This window comes from Coturnix japonica, chromosome 2 (assembly GCF_001577835.2).
Source record: "Coturnix japonica isolate 7356 chromosome 2, Coturnix japonica 2.1, whole genome shotgun sequence".
NCBI lineage: Eukaryota > Metazoa > Chordata > Aves > Galliformes > Phasianidae > Coturnix > Coturnix japonica.
This window is the reverse complement of record NC_029517.1, coordinates 106,864,842-106,890,346: the sequence shown is the minus strand read 5'-3', so window position 1 is coordinate 106,890,346 and position 25,505 is coordinate 106,864,842. Positions and strand designations below refer to the sequence as shown.

General features: G+C 38.9%; 1 protein-coding gene across 3 annotated transcripts in view; it reads left to right on the top strand.

Moving 5' to 3' along the window:
- Nucleotides 1-25,505, top strand: part of STAU2 (staufen double-stranded RNA binding protein 2) — a 150,626-nt gene that overhangs the window by 20,461 nt on the left and 104,660 nt on the right. For all 3 annotated transcript variants that reach the window (XR_001553544.2, XM_015855780.2, XM_015855779.2), the window contains exons 4-6: nt 540-699; nt 3,347-3,482; nt 23,672-23,831. Coding sequence is in view for 2 of the 3 variants with exons in the window: in XM_015855780.2 (XP_015711266.1) it covers nt 540-699; nt 3,347-3,482; nt 23,672-23,831 (456 nt within the window). In the remaining variant the exon portion in view is untranslated. The remainder of the gene's footprint in view (nt 1-539; nt 700-3,346; nt 3,483-23,671; nt 23,832-25,505) is intronic.

The following is a 25,505-nucleotide window of genomic DNA, read 5'->3' as shown; positions in this document are numbered from 1 at the left end:
TACCATGTGCATCTGATAGTTATATCCTGCTTTATATAGTTAGAATTTGTATAGAAAAGACTTTAGTTTCTTATCTTTTCTCCTCTTGTTGTTAGCTGCTCAATTTTAAACAGTACATGTACATATCGTTCAGATATGTCATCTATATCTAGATTATATATCCATCTATATTCAGATTTATTACAAAACTAATGGTTTTAGTAGCATGCTTTACCTGTTATCAACAGGCAGAAGTGACTAAGTTAAAAAGTGTGAAGAAATGTGATCTTAACTGATCCGTATATAGTCTTCCGTGACAATTATTACTTGGTTTTAAGAGTATTCTTTTTTGATGTTGCTGTTTCAATTTGCCAGCTGAAACACCAAGTGTTGTCCTCTGTTAAGGACCCACTGATATCTGTAAGAATCAGATGTGTTATCTGAGAGTTTAATGTAATGTAAAGAGGTGAAGTATTCTCTTTGTTCTCATAGGTTTTCATGCAGATTGATGTATGTGCAGTGATAATCTTGCCAGTGTTCACTTGTTCTTTGTCTTGAAGATGTTCACAGTGCAGCTGACTCTTGGAGAACAGACATGGGAAGCTGAAGGAAGCAGTATTAAAAAGGCCCAGCATGCTGCTGCTAGCAAAGCTTTGAATGAAACTACCCTTCCCAAACCAACTCCTAGACCGCCCAAAAATAATGTTAACAATAATCCAGGTATGACATTTTCCTCTGTGTAATAAATCTTATTAGAATGTTGTAATAGTATAGCACTGATTAGTATGTTGAACAAGATGATGGTTAAGATGGCAGATGAGAATCAACCTAGTTCTTTTACAGGCAACATTAATTAACAACCTCTGCTGAGTTTGCACAGGAGAGTTTTAAATGAACAGACTTTATAAAACAATTGAATGTAAGTGAATATTGTTTACATAAGATTCAACTGTATACAAAATGATTGTATGTGATCAACACTAGACTGAAAAGATAGGAACAAAGTGGCCAACATTGCCACAGCAAAGGTTTCTTTTAAAAAAGAGTTTTAGCTATTTTCCCAATGAAAAAGCAAAATTTTACCAAGTCTTATCCTTTGACATTATGTCTGTGGTATAAATGTAAGCTCAGGTTTTGGCATGGTTTTTCTTCTCTGAGGGTTAGTTTCAGTTTCTGGCATTATATGTTTTCCTTCTTGGCAATTTGTACTATTCAGAAGCCTTAAACAGCTTTAAAAGTTGTTTGAACAATTAAAAGAACATACTTTGCTGACTTGCATCATTCATCTTGAGGTGTTACCTGTAAGTTGCCTTCTATACATGCAGCACCTTTTGAGTGGCTGACAGCTGCATGATTGATGTGATCTGTTCTGTCTTATTTGAGAAAGTTAGCAAAAAATAAACCAAAACAACTTGTTCCTAACTTTATTTCACACTAATATAAAGGAAGGAAAATAGTGAGGAGAAAGGATAGAATCTTGCTTTCTTACTTCTTTTTCTTTCTTTACACTCCTTTTTTTCCTTCTTTATTTTTTATGTCTGTTGGGCCTATTCCTTTCAGACACTTTCTTACAGTGGAGTCATTTTGCAGTTAATCTTCTCTGGGCTGTGAGAAAGCAGGACCAGCTTTCCTTTAGAGCTTAGGAGTGTTATCCTGAGCATTAGACTCTAAGGACTGTTCACGAGTGATGCAGTAGGATTCTCATGTTCCATTGGAGATCAGTGCGTTGCTTCTCCAGGACACTGGTTTGATCCTGTGTCATTCACAGTCAGGGTGTTCATAGCTGTTCTGAAAGTGGGTGGTACAGATCTCTGTAAAAATGTAATCCTGAGATTTTATTCTTGACATTGCACAGTACCACTCAGCTTCTAGATTGTTTCTTTTTTTTTCTTTTTTGGCTTTTAGTATATTTGTAAAGGGAAAAGCTGCAAATAAAAGAAATAAGCATTAAAAGAGTTTATTAAAAACTGTCATGTAACACTGTATTTTGTTTTAAGTACAGTGTATTATATATTCAGAAGAGAAGGCTGCAAGGTGACCTGTTAGTGGCCTTTCAGTATCTAACAGGAAAGAAGAGGGCAGACTCTTTAGCAGTCTGTGGTGACAGGACAAGGGGAAATGGTTTCAGACTCTAAAAGAGGATAGATTTAGGTCAGATATAAGGAAAAAGCCTTTTACAGTGGGGATGGTGAGGATCTGGAAAAGGTTTCCCAGAGGTGTGTGTTGATGCCCCATCCCTGGAGATATTCAGGGTCAGGCTTAATCAGACCCTGGGCAATCTGATATAGCTGTGGTGTACCTGTGCATTGCTGAGGAGCAAATGGCCTTTATAGGTTCCTTCCAACTCTAAGGGTTCTATGATTCTATGATTTTCTTGTCCAAATGCTGTTTTTGCATTTGTAGTATGTATCTGGATTCATAGCATCCTTGCTTTGGAATATATTGAAGTTGTAGTTGATAGAAGTTTCTGAGTAAGTACTGCATAAAAACTTTAATCATCTGGTACATAAAACCTGAATGGCAGCTTGGTGCTTTATTTGAACTGTTTCAATGCTAGATTCAGTTGTAATTCTTGTAACAATATTTTGTGAAAATCCCAGCTCCTTCTTATTCTAGTGTATGTTTAGCTTGTTCAGGGTTTTGTTACAGCAGAGAATTGAGGAATATGGTAGATGAACATATTCTTGGAAACAAAGTATTCAGATGAGGCTGTAGTGTAGCTTCATGTTCAGCATTGATGCAACTGGGCAAGTGGTGGTTCTGTTTTTGTGTTCTGTCACCAGTAGATGGCTGCAGTGGCATTTGTGTCCAGGAGTTCCAGTTCCAGTTTTGTTAGATCACTCCTCTTAGATCATTTGTTTTTAATCCTAGTCTCAGAAAACCTTTCTGTCTAACTTCTGTCACAACATTACCAAGTGACTACAGTAATGTATATTCCTGCCTGTTTGTTTCAATGCCTCTGTATTTGATCTGTGATTTTATTTAGTGGTATTCAGTGGGAAGAAATATTGCTCTTTCATTTTTATAATTTCAGATTATACTTTGTTATAAGCACTCTGCAAAGATGAATAAACAGCTTTCTTATTATGCTGATTTTCTCTTTAACCTATGAAGATTAATCTACTGAAACTGCATAAAGTTTTCAGTGTTCTTTTCATTGCTTTTGATTTTATTGGCGTCTATATTCTCATCTTGTAGAGGTGGCAAAATGTCATTGTAGCTACTTAGTTTTTGATTTAAGAGCAGTGAATAGCTTCTGAGTTTATTACAGCTCTCTTGCTGCTCATCTGTGTCCTGCGTGTGTGTTTTGCAGCATTTGTGGTTTAAGTACCTTATGTGTACTCTTTGATTTTTTTTCTTTCCTCAGGCAGTATAACTCCAACAGTGGAGCTGAACGGTCTGGCTATGAAAAGAGGAGAGCCTGCCATCTACAGGCCATTAGATCCAAAGCCAATCCCCAATTATAGAGCAAATTATAATTTTCGGGGCATGTACAATCAGAGGTTTGTACTTTTTCTATTATTTGATCTTTTTTTCTCAGTTCTTTATTAATGTGTGTTAAATCTTTATAAGCTTCATAGAATGGGTGAGGAGCTTTATAGAATGGGTGAGAATTGTCTGGATGAGAAGCTATGAGATCTGGTTTAGTGGCTTGTGGTAGCAATGGTAATGGGAGGACGGTTGGACCAGATGATCTTGTAGGTCCTTTCCAACCTTGTGATTCAATGATTCTATGAATATTTCAGGGTAAAATAAAAGTAAGATTTTACTAAGGAGAGTCTGTGCAGCCTCATTTAGAAACACACAACCTCCTTTATAAAGAAGACAGGAGCGCAAAGCTTGAATGTAAGGAACTATGATATGTAAAACAGTTGTTTCTATTTTTTTAATGTGCAAACTGGAGTTATGGTCCCCAGCTGTGTCAGTTAGCATACAGGGCATTAACCTCAGAGAGACAATTTGTTTTGTTATTGATATTTAGTGTCATGTTACTGAGATTCTTAGCACTAAAAGTGAAACAGGCTTTTCCTAGAAATTGGTTATAAAATTAGAAAGACTATTTTGGAAGCTAGTTTGAAAACACTCTCCAAGTTTCCAGATTTTTACCATTCTGCACTGCCAGCTATCTCAATTCCTTAATCTTCAGTATTTGGTGAGTAAAAATCCTTTATTCCACAGTTATTCCACATTAGAAGCCTATACTTAGAGACCTCCATTGTTCCTGTAATGAAATATCTTCATCTTTGATATTTGTATGATTTTAGTAGAGACAGAAAAACTGTTCTACTTCAGCCTGAATAAAATATAATTTGAATTGAATGTGACAGTTTGAGACAAACTTCAGGTAATACATGTATTTTTTGCATCCCTGAGGGCTGTTTCTCTGAGATTTCTTCCCATTCTTCCTGTTTTTTCTTTCCCAGAGGAACTGTGTTTGATCGGCTCTTTCAGAATTAGGCTGAAACTCCAAAAGCAGTATGAACACTGTTAGACTTCCCAATAGAATATTTTTGCAGTGAAATATGTTATCTTTCTGCTAAAGGGTTTACTTGATGGATTCTGTAATAATTTTATACACCTCATAATTACCAAGAAGTTTATGACCATGAAGGCCTGAAAAGTGGTTTTGCTTAGATTATTCTTGTTTGAAGCTGAATTTGTAGCAGTGTTTAAAAATTAGGCAGTTTGAATTGAAAATGCGAGATGAAACAAACAAACTGGAAGAAAAATGTTTTCATTATTCTACAGAGCAGAGTGTCTGGTTATTGTGTTACTTGTGTTTTATTTTTTGTTGCTGCTGACTAGAGTCACCACTCACATATGTCATCATTTTAGTGGCTGGATATTGGGCCTGAATTGAGCTTTGTTGGTATCCAGAAATCTTACATTATTCATTTTAATTGCTTTTGTAATGACATTATTTGGACTACTAGAAAAAAAGGCCACACTGGAAAAAGTGCAAGTTAGTAAGAAACATGAAACTGGAGATTCTAGAAACTCAACTTAGTTACTGAAATATATGTATGGAAGCAAAGCCTCAAGTTAGCAGGTGCTAACTTTAGAGATTTGTTTTTCTTTGCATGGGAAATGTGTAGCATGTCTAGTGAAGTCTTTAAGTTTACTTATTTCTTGAACTTTGTTCCAGTGTTAGTGTACAAATGGTATATCAGCATTGCTTTTAAAGGTTCATTAAGTAGCAAATGTATTTGACTTTTTGATCACAAAACAAATAGATGAGGTGGGACAGAGGCCAGAATCTCCACTTGTCTGCTCTGCTGTACTTAGCTGAGTGCAGTAGGCTGTGCGGGATGGTTAATAATATGGTGGATGTAAATTAATAAGTAACTAAAGTAAATAAGTAGCAAATAACTATAGCTGCCTGTATGCATGTGTGCATACGCCTCCTGTGCATACACTTGCACACACAGTAATACCTGAGGAAGGAAGAATGGTGCCATATAATAATATCTAGGGACTTGTCCTATGTCAGAAAGAATTGTTTATCAGCTTGTTTTGCATTGGAACGTGCAAGTTCATTATGATCCCATAAGAAAAGCACTTGGACTCAGGATCATTTGAATTCTGTTTGTTAGAGCTCACATCATAAGATAATGGCATAAATGATCTTATACCCTTTAAATGTGGTATTGTTGAAACTTAAGATTTGAAACATAGTGTAGCATACTGCCCTCTGTATTTCATCAGCTTCTGACTCTAGATTGAGGAAATAGCTGTGTTATTAAAACAGATAGTAAGTATGCAGAAAAATCGGAAGACTTTTTATTTTTTAGTATTGTAACTAAATTCCCTTTCCTCATCTCCACTTTAAAAACTGTGCTTTCCATGGAGGTGAAGATCCAGATTAAGATGAGGAGATTGTTTTTGGGGAATTTGATTTTGGCAAGGTGAATGACTTGAGGGGGAGAGTAAAGAACTGAGTTCATCTCAGGACGTATATTTAGAGCAGTTACACCTTGTGTTTCAAGTAGCACAAAAGATCCTTTTCAGGAGCTCATGAAAGTGTAGTCTGAGAGCTGCCATTTGCATGCAAAGCTGAGAGCTGGCATTCACGTTAGCCTAAAATGATTTGTGCTGAGGTGACCTTGATTCAAAAGGAAAACAAGCCTTTCCCACTGGCCAGCTTGAAAGGGAAAAGTGATGAGACCTCCTATGTGAACATTCTCTTCTGGGCACTGTTTCTCATGCAGCCTGTGCTCCCCATGTTCCCATAGTTCTCCTGTGGTTTTCAGGAGCACCTGCTCACACTTCTTGTTGGTTGTTCTGCTCTTAGTGGTGCTGCAGTGGGGCAGATGCTGAAGGCCAGCTGCTTACTGAGCTTTGTGTGTGCATGATACCAGGCTCAGTAATGTATACCAGAAGCTACTGCCAAGGAGAGAAGAGCTTGAAGGAACCAGCCTGACTTTTCATTCAAAGGTGGTGTATATGGTTTGGCACTGGGTTGGCAGTACTGGGCCGTTGTCATTATGTTGCATCTGGACCCGAGCTGATCATCTGTGTAGTGCTGTGCTGAATGACATGAATGTATCAGCTTTGGTCTCCAGTAGATTAAGTATCTATAGACTGCAGTTCATACTGGATTGAGATAAGACTTTCAAAGCTTTTTCATCTCACTCATAGCATGGAGTCTTCTCCAGATTATTCCAGTAGAGTCTATGCATTAGATTTAGTACTAGGAGACTTGATTGCCTCTGATAAGGTGAGCTTTTAAGAAAGACTCTCAGCCCTGAATCCAGCCATACTAGACAATATTTTTTAGATGACAAAGGGCTCAATTCTACTTAATTATAACGAAAAGGAAAAAAAAGACTTTATATCACTTAAAATTAACCAGGTGAATGCTACCTTTTTTAAGCCTCTCAGTTCTGAGCAGTTTTGCACTAGAGGCATGTGAGGACCTTTTGGATCAAACAATGTGCACTACAGAAAAGCTAATAATAGTGAACATTGCATTTGGTATGGTTTGTTTTTTAATCTAACAACTTTACAAACCAACCCTAGGTAAGTAAGTTCTAATGGACTATAAGCTAACTCATTTTGGTTGCATCTCATTTGGGAGAACTGTCAGGCTGCTCAGGAAAGGACAAGTTTTGAAACAGTAGGTCGGGTTTGAACAATATTGGCAGAACTGAGGATGAAATGTGCATACTATTCATATAAATAGCCAGCGCTAGAAACTCCCTCACACCCCTCAGTAGGCAATTCATTTAAACTATGTAGGAGTTAAAAAAAAAAAAAGAAAAAAAAGAAAAAAAAGAAAAAAAATGCTGTTCAAATTAAAGCAATTAAACAGTAAAACAAGGTATGAGTTCAGACCACATGCTTGTCCAGCTTGCCTTGTTGTACTGATTGCTTGCAATGGGGTATTTTGTCTTCAATTAGAACTGCAAAACAATTCTCCCTGAAGTTTAATGGTCTTGAAGTATTTTCAACTGTAGAATGTCCATAAATGACAGAAAAGTTATATCCTACAGACTTACCCAAACCGAGTGTCTTCAGCCAAGAAATAAAACCACTAGAAACTGAACACCAGCTTTTGATGTTTCAGTATGGAAAGCAGCATCAAAGAGATCACACAGCTCAAGCCTTGTTGTCTGGGAGGATTCAGAAGTTATTTGCTTATTGTATAAAATTCTCTAGAATGCGTCTCACCGCAATCTAGAAAGCTTGAAAAACCTTAATTTTTTGTTTAGGTTTTTTTTAAAGCTTTCAAAATTAAAAACACTTGTGAAGTATAGGAACAAAGGAAAAAACAACAGCAAGCTAAAGGATGGGAATATAGTAATTAGGGCAGTTTCTTGTTTGGTTTTAGGGAATTTATATGGCGTGTTAGTTTTGTAAAGCACATGTCACGCAAGATGGTAATGTCCCTGGGATAAACAGCAGCTTCTGTGCACTGTGATGGTTCCTTCTGCACTGAGCCTTCATGCTAGTTTTGTTCAAGGTTGCTTCTTCCTGCGCGTGTGTTGTATACTACAGACTAAGAAGAAGACTATTACCTTTCTCTTTAGTATATGAGGGAAGAGTGCAAAGACCATTCCTCCTTGACTTTTTCTTCACTGCCCACTCATTCTGGGCACATTTCTTTGTTGTTAGCAAGCACTTCTTTACAACATCAAACTTAGAGAAGTGAAGAAGAAGCACAGTCTTGCCTGTTCTAGAGCCAGCCAAGCTGCCTAGCCTTAAGGCACCAGGCATCTTCCGAAGTGTGCATGTATATCCTTCCTCCTGGGCTGAGGGCTGAGCGTGGGTCTGTTCATTTAGGCTTAATTGCTCCTGTAAATGTGTGTATCGGCCCTCTGGGTCAATGTCCTAAATACAGAATAAGTGCTTTAAATAAGTGGCATAGTAAAAAGAAGTTTGGGGGACCAGTCTTTGGTTGATTCCATCTGTGGACTTAATGCTCTCCAAATTTAGTCTGACTGAAAATAGTGTGATTATTGGATAAAAATTGTCAGATTAGATAAATAAAAGATAAGACAGATGAGAAGATACTGCTACTTGACTTTGAGTCTGCTTAGCAATGCAATCTAAACCCTCACCCAGCTTTGTGTGTTTCACAAAAGTTACTTAATGCTATGGAGAAAAAGAAGAGTCTACCCGGAAGAACAGCTGCAGATAATGTAAGCCAAATTTCTGAGTAGGCTGCACTGCAGGATGTGATACAAAATCTATCGAGACTGTCTCCAGAAGTACACCTGCAATTGTACAGCCCAAATACCTAATGTACAGAAAGAGGATGAAGGCTGAAACTGTGCAGGCCATTAGAAGTCCTTCTGTGCCACCTGAGTTTACTGTAGGAGGAGATGTTTGTTCACAGAGAGCCTCATCCTGAAGCTTCAGTCTGAATTTTGGTTATTGAAGCTTTTTGCAACAGAATTGGATTTAATACCCAGCTGTGCACAAAGCAGATGTTTTCACAAACATATATACTGCAGCTCCAGGGCGACCCTAAGTTGCCCAAACATAGTGCCATTTGAGGCATTGTAAGGTCTCTGTGATGTCAGACCAGCAGATTTGGCAGAACATCTAGAAGAGACCATTATAGAGTGACAGATGAAGGCAAGGTATCCTAGGGCTATTCAAATCACCCTGCATATCTATGCTTGGTCAAGAAATTGAACCCCTAAAAGCAGGGTTCACTCAGTGTGCAATTTTAGATAATCCACCAGGACTCAGCTATTCATGGGAAACTTTTGGTTTCTATAGGGGAGTGATGTGTCATGTCCTGCAGGTATCTTTGGTGCACAACTGTGTCCCACATGGTAGTGTGTGCTCATGTTCAGGCAGCCAGAGACTAATGCAAGGCTGGGACTCAGATCCAAGCTCATACATACCTCAGTAGCCTGTCCGCTGGAAGGCTGTTGTCCTGTTATAACCAGCGGAAGGCCTGGTCAGTGCAGTTGTCAGTCTGGAGCGCTATTTGTTATGCTATAAGCTGTCTGCATTTTGTATGGGTCTCTCCAGGTCTTCACTGTAATGGCAACTTAGTTTTCTACACATTATTAAATGTATAAATTTTGACGTCTGAATCTAGAGCTGAATCCTACTTTAAGAAGTAATTCTAAGAATGTTGGTGTATAACAATTTTATGAATGCTGTAGTGGGAGTTGTCAGGCTATGACAGTGGAAAGATTGTAAAAAGATAAAAACCTCTCCTCAGAGAGAAGTTCCAGAAGAACAAACTCTTCAGAGAGAATGAAAGAATGAAATCTTTTCTAGTATGCAGTTAATAACAGCACTAATGAGAGCCAGGCAGACATATGTACTTTGTACTGAAATTATTTTGATTTAACTAAGTCATGTTTTGCTGCAAAAAGCTGTTAGGCTTTTTGCCATGATCAGTGCCCTGATTCCCAGGGTGAACAAAGCACTTGTTCATGTAGCAATTTGGGCACTGGGGTTTTTACCTGGTTACAGTCATTTGATGTAACCTGTAGTGTGCAACATCACTCCCCTAAAATAACCAGAAGGAGCCACTTTGCCTTGCTTTTCCACTAACTGTTGAAATGTTTTGTCATTAAAATGTGTGTTTTGTGAATTAAGAGGTGTAACAATGAAGGTATTTACTGAGTGACTTTGAGAAAACTCTCTTCTGCATTCCTTACCCCCTTCTCCCCAGTGTTTTGGACAAGTGAACAAAAACACTTTGGGAAGAGTTTGAAAAACTATGTGAGAGCAGAAATAAAAAATTTGGCTGAAATAGATTTCCCTTAACTTAGTGTAATTTTATTCTGAACAGCAGATGTGGATTTCAGAGAGTTTAAGAAAAATAGTTCTAACAGCAATGGAAGTGATGGTTCAGATCAGCAATTTAATTGTTCAGCTGGAAACGTCTGATTTAGACCATTAGATGGCAGCATGAATTTGTGTTTTGGTACAAGAATTTCGCAGCAGAAGCACTGTAGAAAGTTGGCTTCTTCTGTAGTAGAGCTTTTCCTTACTTTAACATGTCGTAATTCCAGTATCAAACTGTCATTAAAGTGGGTTTACTGCACTATTTTACCATTTTCTTCAAGCCTTCTTTTATAATGATTGAGGCTGTAGTGCAACAACTTTAATGTCATTTTCACTTTTATCTGTAAATGTATTGCATGTAAAAGGTACAAATTGGTTAGCAGTGCAAAAGGAAGCGTTGGGCATATCTAAAGAAAGACAGCAAGGATTCTGCATAGCACTGAATTTCTCAAGCTTAATCTAAAAACATTTCCTTAAGGGTTAGGCTGCAAACTGGTCATCAAGCCCACACTCTGTTCAGTGTAATGATGCTCTCTGATGGTGTGGACATTGATCGTCTTGAAAGGGACTGAGATTGCCAGCTGGTTGTTTATTAACTTTTGTACACTGCCAGCTGGGACAGGGATACAGAGCAAAATCTTGTACATCAGTGTTATTACCCTGCTGGTGCATCAGTGTAATGGTGTAATAATCCTCTCACAGGTTTATAAAAGAATTCTTTGTGTTCATCTTCTGCATGCTACATTTCACTTCCCCGGCCTGTTTGTTCCCAGTCATTGCACGCCTCCCACACAGACATATTGTTGTAAGGCAAGCGCTGAGTACAGCTGTGCTAGGGTTTTTCTTTGCTAGTATTTGTTTCTAGGAAAGGAAAAGGGAGAAAGTCAGTCCATTTCCTGTTGGTTTAAAACAGCAGAAACATCTGTTTGTCTTAAGATAGTTTTCCCTAAAGAACAGTGGCAAGGGAGCTTGCAGGTGATGAGCTTTGCCATTGCCAGTAGCTATCAGTTTAGACAATAGTGATTAGATTAGTCTGTTAAAAAATAAAAAAAATAAGAAATTCCTCAGTCTGTCAGAAAATGACAGAGGATATTTATTCCTGCAATAAAAGCTCTGACAGCTCATGTTTAATTTCTACAGTGTTTTAAATCATAAAAAATGCACTGAGTATCTGGGATCAGAAAACCCAGATCCTGCAGTGGAATCTACGGGCTCCATTAAGCTCGTCATGAAAGCTGTTTTTCTGTAGTCGCCTCATCCTGTTACGGTGAAGTTTCACAGTGCTCACAAAATGGTGTTAGGTGATGTGCCTTGACACAGGGAATGGATTCGTTCTGACATATTCATGCTATTGCTGCCATCCACTACGTTAATGGGTGCATTTAACCTATCAAGAATCAATAAAATATATATTCTTGAGTGTATTTACAATCTTACACTGACAGCTGTTAAAAATGGTGTTATGTAGCTTCAAATTGAGCTCACAGGATATAGGCAAAACTCTGTGGATAGTTTTCCCAAGTGCAGTGTTGCTGCAGTTGAGCATTTAGCTGCTTCGTACTTCTTTGTGCCTAAAATGTGATACATAAGGAATAACATTTTGCACCATTGTATTCTTCTGAACTGTCCTCACTCAAGAGTGGGTAGTTTTATCAGTGACCTCTTGGCCCTATTTACAGGGGAACTCCTGAGCCCAAGTACTTTCTCCTTCTCTCCCTGTCTTGCTCTTTTTTTTTTCTAACTTTGATTTCAGGATACTGTGAGCTCCCCAAACCACTTGCGTTCTCGCCCTGTCTACTTGCCCTTTCCTTTTTGTAGTCCTTAGCTCACATTGTGATTATTTCTCCTGAAGTTTCCATCTGTGGACAGAGTTTGGGTAGATTTCTTTCTTTGGACTTTCAGACTTCTTCCCATCTCATCTCTGGAGGAGGTACAGTCCATGCCCTCCAGTGTCAACTGTGATTTTTCTTGTTCTCGCTTAGGCTGAAAAGTATAAGGATGAAATAGAGTTCTTCCTCATCTTTACTTAATGGATGTCTACCAGCACTGTTCTTCCACTTGAGGGTGTTCTTGTAAACTTGATTCAAGAATCTTCAGAGCCAGCATCTTTCCTCAAGACCCAAAGTATTTCTTTGGTCTTTTGACCTTGCAGTTTTCTGGGTGTCCCCCAGTCCTTTCCCTATATCTGATTGCTTAAGGACGCTTTACTATCAAGATACCAACAGAAGACTAGCATTATTGGTGTGTATGAAACTAAATACTGATTTGGAATGCTCTCCCAAGAGTAGGAACATTTAGAGTGTGTTTCTTTCAACAGTTAGCTTTTTATTCATGCTTGTCTTTCTTTCCTGTGGTTCTACTGAACTATGGATCTGTAAGACATTATCAAGTAGAAGCAAGCCCAGATGCCCTCCTTTCTTGTTATGGCCTTTCTGCTGTGTCCGAAACATGAACCCTGATCATCAAATGTATTCTCTGTTCTTTGCCTGCTTCTGTTGTAATGCCGCAGGTCAACTGCTGTTAGAGCTCAAATGATAGATTGAGAGGACATAATAATTTGCTGAGGGAAGCAAGCAAAAAAAGTTAGTGACTAATTTTTACCAGATAACAACTCAATAAGGCCTGACTGGAATTGTAATGCAAACAGCATCTTTCCTAGGCCATGGTCTTTGTCCCTTTTGAACTGGAAGTTTTGCCACAGGCTGAGAAAGTATAAAATTTCCTTAAAAAAGATGTCTTAAGATTCTTCTGTGACAGGATTCCTTTACAAATAAGTCTAGAATAGAAATTCTCACCAACCAACACTATAATGTAGTTCCTTTTTATGTCTTCTCTAAAGCAATAATCTTGGTGGGTGCTTGTTTTCTGTGAAAGAAACTACAGTTAACATCTTTTCAGAATGCTAATTCCCAGGATCTTCTGAAGATCTGCTTTTCTCTCCAGGACCTTTTTAAAGAAGAATGCCAGTTTAAGTTGGTTATTGTCAGAGAAAGGGCAGCTGAACTCACAGCATCATGTACTTTGGCACCAAGAGTTGTTTGTTTGAGTTGTTTCATTGAAATGGAGCATCATCTCCAGTTGTGATCAAAAGGGAAATCATCTCCAGAAAAACAAACTAACAAAAAAACCCAACCAAACAACAACAGCCTTTCTTAGCTTTGAGTCTCTTTTCCATGACAAAAGAGGAGAAAATGGAGTCTGACCATCTTACTGACTTAGGTGGAAGTCTGGAATTCATGCCAGTGAATGCCATGAAACAGAAGTGACAGTTCTTAAGAAGACAGGCAGTAGCCACTGCACCTTATTTCTACTCAAAAGAAGTAACTCTCTCTACCGGATTTGTTTATTCAATCAAAAGTCAAATCAGGCATATGCATCTTATCAATAGTCTTCGGTATCCCTATCCTCAGAATCTTTTCATAGTCCTTGCTTTCTAACATGTAATCCCATAAAAGCTTATAAATATTTCCTACATTTCCTGCTTTTTAGCAATTCTAGGATACTGTGTTTTAGTATAATGAGCTAACACAATCCAACTTTTATTTCTGTATTAGTATTACTTTGATTTCTGTATTAGTATTCTGCATTGAATTGTATTTAGTGGACTGGCTGAGGCAACTCACCGTGTGCATCAGTGACCACTGTTACTGGACCCTCATTGCAGTCATTTATCATTTTATTAGCTATCACTGTATATTTCCTTCTTGGTCATTGGTGTAAATCTCTTACATCCACTAAAGTTTAAAAAACTGAAACACTGGAAGAGAAGTACTATGTCTGGTTTAATAAATATTCTCCCTAGGAAATACTGCACTTTTTATGTCTTTGTGTTGGAAAGAACTGAAGTACTGAAAGAATTCAGCACTCTTCTTTTTTCTCTCGTACCATTTTGCCCTTTTCTGTCTTTGCTGTAATTGATTAGCAGACCCTTCCCTTTGCTTCCCAAGGCTTCCCTTTCCTTCCCAAGTCTTCCTTTGCAAGGCCATCCTTGTTGTTGCTAATCCTTGTCAATTTACTAATGGGATTAGTGCATAGCAACACAAGATGTGCTCTGTTCCCCATTGGCCAAGCTCTCTCTTTCTCCATGTTTCATTTGTTTCCAAGTCTGATGGTAAAGGTGGTCAGATTTCTGGACAGAAGCTGCTGCTGGCTGTGATGGTGCATTTTTAAAGGATGATGACTGATGAGCTCTGAGCACACGCGCTCTCAGTTAACTATGCTCAGCTGCTTAGAGGAGGCTTGCTAAGCCATAATTAAGTGTGATTTTTCAATTTGTTCTTAGTGTCAATCCTTTAATTGCCAACCTTAAAATGATAGGCTAAATTTTGACTCAGGAGAACGCAATTTAGTGTCTGTATGTTTACATTCCTCCAAGTGGGAACAGAATGTACCTTGATATGCACTGGTTATTTCAATTTAACTTAAATTGGATGGGGAGAATTGCTCTTTAAGCTTTCTTGGGCCTTCTTCCTCTGTGCATAATGTTAATTAATTTCTGCGAAGGCCTAGCCCATAGATGATTTTGTTTTTTATTCACATTCTATTACCAGTATGATAAATGCATGATATATTTTATTTTCTCATTTGCTGAGTCCATAGGCTGGCAAATGACTTGATTTTTTTTTTTTAAATGTGAATTTCTTATGGAGAAGGAAAATGATATTGTAGTCAGATATGCAACACTGTTTATGTTCTTTTACTGTAATGGGTATTTGGACAGCATTCTCAGTAACCACTCTGCGTGCTTGTAAAGATTAGTGAGTAATACAGTTCATGGGAAATTTTATGAGCAAAGTAGATAAGAGTTTGAGATGTTTGTCTTCTGGATGTCTGTTCTAACCTCTAAGTATGCAGTGTACATCACAGCTTCATTATGTTTTCTCTTTTGTTCTTATTGTACTTGTTTTTATGTCACGGAAAAGAACATTTTCTTTTTACTTATATTTATCTTTTTCTCCCTCCCCAACCTCCATCCCCATTTCAACACTGACCACTTGACATTTCACTGCCTTAAACTCTGGAGGCAATATTTCTGTTATGTTCTTATAGTGTTTATGCTATGTCTGCAGTCAAGAATAAGCCGATGTTGTGTTGACCATTTTCATGACTTAATTGCTTGGTTGATAGATAAAAGTACTTCTCCAGAGGAACATAACATTTTGTTCTGTGCTCTCTTCTTGGTTTTTGTTGTTATTTTTCACTTTTATTTCCCACACTGTGTCCCTTGTATAGTACTTCGGAAGGTTCATGTCATGATCCTTTTTTTTCCTATTTTTTCTTAATACTCCTTCACAGCCTTTTTCACCCATATCTCATAGAATCAGAGAGTGGCTTAGGTTGGAAGGGATCTTAAACATCGTCAAGCTCCAACACCCCTGCCATGGGGACACTTACATCAACTTTTCTTTGTTTTGAAAGTTTACTCAGACTGGCTTTGAGTCCCTTCTTCCACTTTTAATAGGGGCTTTAGACTGAATCTCCCAGTAGAGGGAGAAATAAAAGCAGAATCAGAGAACTTTCTGTGCATGTGAGCATCTGTCTATAATTGGTGCTGCAAAGCCAGCTCGGTATGTTTGTTGTAGTACCTGCTAGGTTGATCTGTGATGCTTAAAGTATTCTGTAGCTTTCTGTTGGCTTTTCCTAATTACTTTCAATACGGAACACTCGTCAGTGTACATATTCTTTATTGCAGATTGTACACATATTAGTGGCATGTGCAGAGAGTAAATATTGAATATTTATTTTCAGCCAAATATATGTATTCAGCAACTTGGAATTCAAAGATAGAGTGATGTGGCAATATTGTTGTCTTATCATCACAAGTTCTCCTGGGAAGATTCTATGGTAGATAGTATTACTGAAACTGAATCCCCTCCCCTTTTCTTTTTAACTTAGAATTGTTTGAAGACATTTGATATTGTGATAGTGAAAGCGTGAGTCATTTTTTTTTTCTTATGCTAATCACGTTGTCTGAAAGAGCTGAATAGTCCCTGACCCAGTGTAAAGGGGAAAAAAATGTGAATAATCATTAACTTAATTAAATATTTGCAAAGTCAGCATAAATTTTAAAACAAAACTTAAATAAAGACAAGGAAGTAAAACAGGTTAAAAATCAGCCTGATGTTACCATATACTAAAGGTAGAGTATGTCTGACTAATGCGTTAACCTCGTATGTGTTAGCTCATTTTTTAGGTAGGCAGTAAATATTATTTAGTGGTTTTCAGTGAAACATCTGATAGCATTAGATAAGACTTCTGTTTCCATTAAAATGAAGGAGATGGGGATTTGTATGAAGAATGCAAGGTGGCAGAGGAGAACAGAAGTGATCAGTAGTATTAAAAATCAGACTTGGAGGAAGCTTAAGTGCTGTTCCTCTTCCAGGTTCAGAAGCAATCTTTTAAATTATTTTTGTTTAAGGTGCACAGAAAGTAGGAAAGTGGTCATGGAATGCAGAAGGTGCCATGATGAAGAAAAGAAAATCAACATACGCAGAAAGAATTGGGTGATTGTAACAGCTGATGCACTAGAAATGGAATGAGACCAGGCTTTCCAATATAAAATGTAAGATCAAGAGTGTAGGCACTTGTACAAATGCACTTGTCATGTTAGGGTTATTCAGATGGAAATCTCGAAACAGGATAGTCATCTGAAACTACTAACTGTTTGCAAGGTAAACTAAGAATAACTGGTTTGATTGAACCAGAGGAAAGGCAAATGCAATTTTTAAGAATGTGTTGAGCAAGGTATTTCTGGTAAAGATATATAAATATTTCTGTTATACAGAGCATTGTTGGTCTTTCGTAAGGTGTGTCATCCACCAATCTTAACCCTTAAGTTCGAGAACAGGACCAAGTATAGGAAAGGACTGTGAGGGGTTATCAAGACGGTGGGAAGCCTTTAGTTAAGCATGGGATTCTAAAATACCTTGAGTTAGTCACTTGCAGAAGAAAGGCTTTGTCTCACTTGCTTAAAGATTTTGGAGGGTGAGGAAGTGATCTAGGAGAAGATAGCCAGACTGACCCAGGGATAGCAGGCTGTGATTCTTCAGAGGAGCACTTGGAAAAGAGTCATTGTTTCTTGGTGTTGCTATGGACCTGTGGAAAGAACCAGAAGGTAGACCGTGTGAGGACAGAAGTGGCTGTGCTGGATGTTTCACTTAGAAAAATAGGGCATGGCCAGGGAACAGCTGCGCTAAGCAACTTGCTCCCCCAGAGAAATTTCAGGTGGTATGGAGAAGAAGGTGCTCACAGTGAATGCTGTTTCCTACTCCACTGCACAGCTTATGGCTCTGTCCCTGCACTTGCAGAACTCAGAGCATTTTTCTGGTTAAGCCATGTCTGCAGGGCTGCCATTTCAATTGAACTGGTGTGGAAAAGGAGCAGAGAATGACCCTTCAGCATGGAGCTGGCATCTGAAGAATAACTTTCCTGTACCAGATTGGATGTCATGTTTTAGCAGCTCTCATCGTGGCCGTACCAGTCCTTGTTCCTTTTCACTTTAAATACAAAATGGAAATAGGATAATAATAATTTCTATAACACTTCCATACTGGGGGAGTTAATGGATTTAGTCATTGTTTTTTACATAGGTGAAGAATACCTTAAATTTAGACAAAACCTCACTGGAGTTATTAGCTGGAGGCTCAATCTAAATAAACTTCTTGGTTTCCTTATGCTTCAGTTTGCACTTGTTTTTTTTAGTCCCTTCTAAGAGTATAGTAACAATATTTATCGGAAACGTTTGTGCCATTGAGGAATCCGGAGAAATGCAGTATGAACACATAGTGCATGCACTAATACTTTATTTGTCTTTGTGTGTGTGGATTTGATGGCCAAGAAGGAAGAGGCCCCAAGGGCTCCTTAGTATGCAATTAATATTTTGGCTAGAAAAGCAGCAGATTGTTTCAGTATGCTTACATGTTATGACATCATATTCCAGTAAAATTATAATGAACAGAATTTTTGTTTGTCTCTGTGGCAAACCAAAATGAGTTTTCTAATTGTCAACAGACCTTGGTGATTTATTTAATTATAGTGGCGCCCGCTCACACCAACTTAGTTAAGGTCTGTCAGCATTTCTGTTATGAACCCCTCTTTTTAGGGGTTTATAACCAGTTGTAAATATTTGCTCATTGCTGAAACTTGGCATTCAAGGTCACAACCGTAGAGCAAATACCCTTTTTCAGGTTGACTATTCCTAAGTGATGCCAGTGGTATTAGCTAGAATGCAGATTTCTTATTCTGTTAAACTTAGAGATAATTAAGAGTACCTGCTTTCCAGACCTTGTATATGAAGGATCTTAGGGAATCTCATGTCCAGAAATGACAGATGAAAATGAACTTGTTTATAGTAGATTATGTACGATTGCTTGTTAATGTATTATCTTCTGTCATATTCTGATTGAGTGTATCATTTCATATCTGCATTGTCTTCTGTTCCTGTAGTCTTGTCATTTGGATGTTCCTGACAGGTTTTGCTCTGTGGATTGTGTCAGTATCACCCAGGAATGTTTCTACATAAGAAACCAGAGAACAACCTCAACCTGTGTACTATGCAGGGAAATGCATGTTATTTAAAAGTAGTTAGTTTTAAAACCTAATGAGTCTCTGTGTGAAGCGCTGCTGTTTGACATCCTGACTGTTCCAGTTCTATGACTGAACAGACCTGCAGAGGGCTGAGGAGTGTAGTGCTCAACTGCTTATCACAGAAATTCTGACTTGATATGTTACTGTGTAATAGTCAACAAATTCTCTGTGAGTGTCCAAGATTATTTTTCAGGCCTTTTGGCAACTCAGGCATGTCCTGGGAAGGTTTGTTAATGATCAGTGGTAGACGTGACATCTTAACTTTGTGTGGTGTTGAATGGGCATGCCTCTCTAGGACCCAGAGTCACTCCGTGTTAAAACTCAATGTAATCATTGCATCGTGCTTTCGAGCATAATATTATGACTACTTTAAAGGTTTTTGTTATTGCAGCTTTTATCCTTGCACTGAAAATCTGAGGATGCTTTGTTTCTATTTGACGCATCCCATGTTGTAGAAAAACCAATGTCCTCACAGATTTTGGCCATTTTCTAAGGATTTCAGGTACTCCTTTGCACTTCCTCAGCAATGTTCACATTATCAGTGCTCTTAACTCAGCTTGAGGCCATGCAGAGCAAGAGAAGTTTAATCAAAACCGTGTAAAACCTAATCATTCTACTGATGCCAGAGAGCTGCATGAGGCTCTAGAGCCACAGGCTGAATATCATTTTCCACATTATCACATAAATAACTCCCTAAACACCCTGTAAAAGAAAAGGTGGGGAGGGGGTGAGGGAAAAAGTGAGGGCCTGTTGTGGCATATGAATCTGTAAAATGCATTTGGGTTCATAGACTTTCCTCCATTGCTTGTGATGGAGAGAAAGCTGAGTTTAGTAGCTTGACAGGCAGGAACTTCTGATGGATGCAGAAGTGGAATTTCCCCAGATCTTTTCTTCTGCTTAAAGATGACTGTATAGTAATAAAGTGGGATGTGCTATGTAGATACCTGCTGGCTTTACATATCCTCTGGTATGGTGCAGCCAACAGGGGCAACTGTTTGCAGAGCAGTTTCTACCTTTTCGTTCTGGATTATCAGGTTGCTTCTTGTGGGATGGTGGGAGTGCTGGAAACTCTTTGAGGAACTTGAGAGTGCCTCTTGCTGCAGGGAGAGGATAGCTAGCAGAGACTGCTGCTCCTAATAAGTTCTGTCATCACACCTGATCAAAACATGCATTGAGCTTTTCATCCATCTACATCCTGAATAGAGAAGGCCAGGTACCCTCTCATTGGATATGAGGGAGAAGCCCATAAAAGCACCGTTCTCAGAGGCAGCCAGCTGAAGGAGCACCTTGCACAGTGCCTCACACAGAATGGGGCCAGAAGCTCTGCTGAGGACAGTGTGTGTGTGCTCAGTGATGGTGCTGGCATATCATACCACACGATTCCTAGCTCCAGCTGGAGCTGTCTCTGATGTATGGAGACTTTGAGTCAGATCTCACCCTGAAGGGAAGATGGAGCTCTCCTGATCTCCAGCTGCAGAAGTGCAGGAAGCTGCAGCTGGGGGCTAGATATCTTTATTACCATGTAATGAAAGTGCAGGAAGATGTCAGGAAGCTGTGCTGGCATTACTAGAAGTGATGAATGAGGGACTGGTTGGATCTTCTCTGGGACCCTGTGGGTATAAGAGTCTGATTCTCAAAGGGAGGAGCAAGGAGAGTCAGTGCTTACTGGTCTGGGAGATGGGGAGTTCTGTGATGATGAAAGCTGGAAGTCTGAAACTTCTGGCATCAGGAGGAAGGTTTCTGCTCTACTATCAGTTCTGCAACTACAGGTTCAGTGCCATAACAACAAAAAAAAAGAGTTTCTGAAGCTCACAAGCATCCAGCTGAGCTTGAGCCCCACAGGAGCACCAGAAGGAAGTGGTTTTATGACAATGGGCAGCATTCTTCTGCAAGAGACAGAGCTCCTCATCTGTGAACCTGACCTCTGTTCAAAATTTGCTGCTTGTCTGGGGCTTGGAAATTGTGGAGTGACTGCCAAGGGTTGTCTGTTCCTCAGTATATTACCTGCTACTGATTTCCATTCTGTGCACCAAAGATATTGCCAAGAGTATAACATCCATGACTACATGACAACAGAGACTGGATTTTTACAGTTGTTACACACTGTGAGAATCACTACTTATAGAATCTTAGAATCGTAGAATCACAAGATTGGAAAGGACCTACAAGATTATCTAGTCCAACAGTCCTCCCTTTGCCATACCTACAGGAAACTACTAAACCGTATCTCTTACTTGAAAGAAACAAGATCAAGAGATCTTGCCCTTGGTAGGGCAAGCATTAGGTCAAGCATCCTAGTGGATTCAGGGGAGAGAGAGAATGGAATTGATCTACATTCAAGTAAGGAAGATGGACCCAGCTAGTAAGGAGAGGCAGTGTTGACTAGAGAGATCCTGAAATAAACAAAACAGGCCAGTGAAGGCCTCCCTTAAGTGTATGTACACAAATAAGGTTAGCATGATGGGGATTATCACTGTTGGATTCCCATCTGAAATGCAAGCATACTAACATACTTAGCACAGGGAACAAGTGAGAGGAAAGGGAGGACTTCATGCAGATGCAAGGCTATAACCTCTCTGGAATCACAGAGGTGTGCCGAGTTAGTTCATGAATGAGGAGTACTATAATTGGTACATACAGATTAGGAAGGGCAAGCTGGTATGATAAGGAGAAAGTATTGTGCTTTATGCAAGAGTGTGGTGAGAATACATGGATTTCTTCCAGGGGATGAATGATGCAATATCTGATAGTTCATGGGTGGGGACCCCATTCTGCAGGATAGACTCCTGCAGAATGCATGATAAGGAGGAAATAGATGAGGTCTTTTTCAAGAACTGGAAGAAGCCTCATTGTCACGGGCCCTGATCCTCATGGGGGGCTTAAACTCCCTTGTAACTGTTGGAGGTACAACACAGCAGGGCACGAGCAATCCAGGAGGTTTCTGGAGTGCGTCTATCTTCCTCGTGATAAATAAGGAAATACTAAAAGAGCCATGTTTAGTTTGGAGAAGGGGAAGCTGAGTAGGGATAGGGAGTTGACTGCAGTCTTCATTTAATGTGATGAGTGGTTTTAAAGAAGACAAAGTTAAGAAGCAATGAACATGTGTTACAGCAAGAGAAATTACAGCTACATGTGAGAAAAAAGTCCTCCCAGAATGGGTGGTCAAACACTGGAGCAGACTGTCTGGGGATGTTTTGGAATGTGCATCTTTGAAGATACCAAAATACCCTGGACAGTGCCTGAAAAAAAATGGTAGAACTTCAGAGTTCAACCCTGCTTTGGGCACTGTATTGGACCAGATAACCTCCAGGATCCTTTCCAACTTGAGTCATTCTATAATTTTATCAAAATTTTACACAAGAAAATGCATTTCTGGCCCTTAATAGTCCCCTATAACTGTGTTAAACTATAAACAGGAAAGCAAAGTAAGTGCCCACTTTCTGCATTCATAAAGGCAACTTAGCCCTCCAAGGCCCTATAGCTGGAGGCTTCTTGGAGCCAGTATTATGGTTTTCCTCTTTCTGTATAAACATGTTTTTAGAACTTGACACAAAGTTCAGGGACAATAAGAATGGGTTGCAAATTCACAGTTGTTTGAGCTTGAAATGTGCTGCTAACAGAAGAAAATGCATTTTGTTTTGTAATTGAAACAAATCAGCTTCATGTATTAATGAAAAGTCAGTCTTCATATGAAAGGTCATTGCATAAAAATAGAGGAAGCGTGTTTTAATAAAAGGCTTTTTAGTGGAAGAAGTACTTTGCTGTATTTTTGAGTAATTCTAGTACTGTTGCAGTGGACCTATCTTTCTTCCAAGCTTTCAGAATTTGGGGGTTTTGTGTATTGTCATAAAGTAGGTACAAGTTAAATGTCATAAAGGAGAAAACATTTCTGAAATGTGTATGTTTTTCCAAGGAAAAAATCTCCAGTGCATTAGAAGAAACACTAAGGAAAGAGCCTCTGGCAGACTAGACCATATGAATATGAAACAAATATAATATGAAACAAATTCCCTTACCTGCATAAAATATGATTGGAGGATTTTTGGTGTTTTTTCAGAATTTTCTGGTAAAGGATTATTATTTTAGAATTCATTACATAAAATTATCTGTTCTAGGTTACTACTTCTATGCTGCTTTTGGGGAGTGCATCTTTTCTGTAGAACTCACTGATGTAGACAAGCTCTTATGTTTATTGTTGTCAAGCTGCTTTGACAGTACCTTCCAAAACCAAGAATGACCTGGTGGCTCTTCATTCACTGCTAGCAAGAGACATGTCAGGGTAGGGAGTGTGAGTTGGGTTAACCATTTCTGTTGCTGAAAACAGAGATGTGGAGTTGATGTGAATAAAGTACTGCTTTCTCTGAGGTGTAACTGTGTTAGTTCATAGGAAAAGTCTTCAGTTTTTTGCTTTATCTTTCAGTGCCTTTCAAACATATTCTAAACAACACATCCTGCCATTATGCTTGGAAATTTTTCTGTAAGGTGCAAAAAGGAAAACAGTAGGGTGGCAATTTATGCTTTTCTTTCAGCACCTGCAAAAAGTTTGGCTACCTTGGTGCTGGAGGAGAGCTTTTGGTTCTTCTTGGCCTAATCCTCTCAGGGCTTAGGTCATGAAGACCGCAGCACTAGGGTGCTGATTTGTAGAACTGCCCAGCTTGTTGCAGAGGTGTTGAAATGGGAAGTGAAGAGCTGGTGTGCATGTAGGAGCTGCCTTTCTGATCAGTTTTCATGTATTTGAGAGGTCTCACTCTGCTCTATATCACATACAGTTGATGGTTAAAATCTGTAACTTAGATTGTTGCTTTCTAATGCATAGAAAAGCATTAACTTGTTCATGACTTCTTTACAGGTATCACTGCCCAGTGCCTAAAATTTTCTATGTCCAGTTAACTGTTGGCAACAGTGAGTTTTTTGGTGAAGGAAAGACTCGCCAAGCTGCTAGACATAATGCTGCAATGAAGGCCCTACAAGCTCTCCAGAATGAGCCTATTCCAGAAAAATTACCTCAGGTTTGTGTTTCAGAAAACATGCCGTTCCTAACCTTCATGTTTTGGTACCAATCTACTCATCAGTTTTTCAGTGTTTAATTTTAAGTGTTCTGTTTTCGTATTAGCCCCGATAGCAGAGAAGCAATGCAAAGAAATCGTTAGTGTTGTTTCTCTATAACTACACACCTAACATAGAACAAGACTTCAACAGTGAAAATAAGTAGGCATTTAAAGATGAGATTGTCCACAGTGTAAGAGTTTATCCCAAAGTCAAGAAAATGTCAGTGTAATCAGTGCCTTTATGAAGAATGAGTTATTAATCTTAAATGACTGTCATGCCATGAATGTGGTCTTAAGTGTCTTGTTGCCAGTGTGCCTAAGAACATGGCTGATGTCACCGACGTCTACTGCAAAGCTGTCTGATGGTTTTAGTCTTTCTGATTTTTGTTCCCCTTTAGAATAATTAACTCTGTTACTGCTGTGTATGTAAGTGGTGTATATTGCTACTTAAAAATGAAAAATTGTCATTTTAAAATAAATTGGCAGAAAAATTAGTCACAGAGTATTCATTGCAAATTGAATGTACGAATAAAAACAACATTATTTTTAAAACAGAACAATAAAATTGCTCAGTCAAATAAGCAAAAAATAATGCATCGGGAGACAATCTTGTTTTTTTTTTAAATCTTCAATGTGGAGGATAGTACATGGTATAAGGAAGTAAATAGTATATGTAAATTACCTGGATGCATACCTGGTTTATGTACAGAGATTTAATAGCCCTTGTGCGTATGATATTTACCTAGGAAAATTAATAAGATCTCTAACCTTCATGTCTAATTGGATCTATTTCATGTCTATTGAGATTAGTGTTTTGTTTGAATGTGTAGGCTTTTAGGAGATGTCACTATGGCAAATGGAGTTTCCTATATTCTTGCAGCATTGAGCTAAGGAAGTAACTTCATTCTCCTCTTCACTGCCATGAAGGTGGTGAAACTGAATCAAATCCACAACTAGCTAGGAGAAAAATTGAAGAACTGTCAAAAGAGAATAATGTGTGTTAGGTGTGTTGGGAGTTGTGTGGTAGTGATAAGATCTGTGGGAGTGCTGTGACATTCTGGTGCAGCAGCTGAAGGCCTTCTGGGGTGCTGTAGGATCTCAGTAGCAGATGTCTGTGGGCAGGAAAATGAACAAAGTTCCAAGGAAAGCCCATGTGTCATGCTCAGGCTACTGGTTGCAGGTAGGGAAAATGAAAGATCCTCTTTGTCTCTTTATGGGTTAGGGCCATAGGGGATTGGAGAAGGCTGGAAGTGACTCTGGATTACCCAGAGATACATTATATGGAGTTGGGTGCACCTACCCCAAGAAGTGCAGGCTAAACAATTTAGGGCCTCATGTTAACCAAGGATTGGGCTCTTCCCTGCTGCTGGTCATGTGAATTGCTAAGTGGTGGGATGTGCCCTCACCATGGGATTGCTCCACCTTTGTAGAGCTATGCTTCCTTAAGTGGAACTGAAATGCTGAGATCAGCCAGGGAAGATGTGAGATTTCCCATGCCTCGCACATGGATCAGAGCCAGTACATGAGTCTCACTGATCCTGGTTACTTGACTGGTGGAGCTTCTCTGGCCAGTGCCAATGTGTTCCTGATGAGAGTAGGAAAGGGAGAAGACAGGCCTGCTGAGGCCAGGCTGGA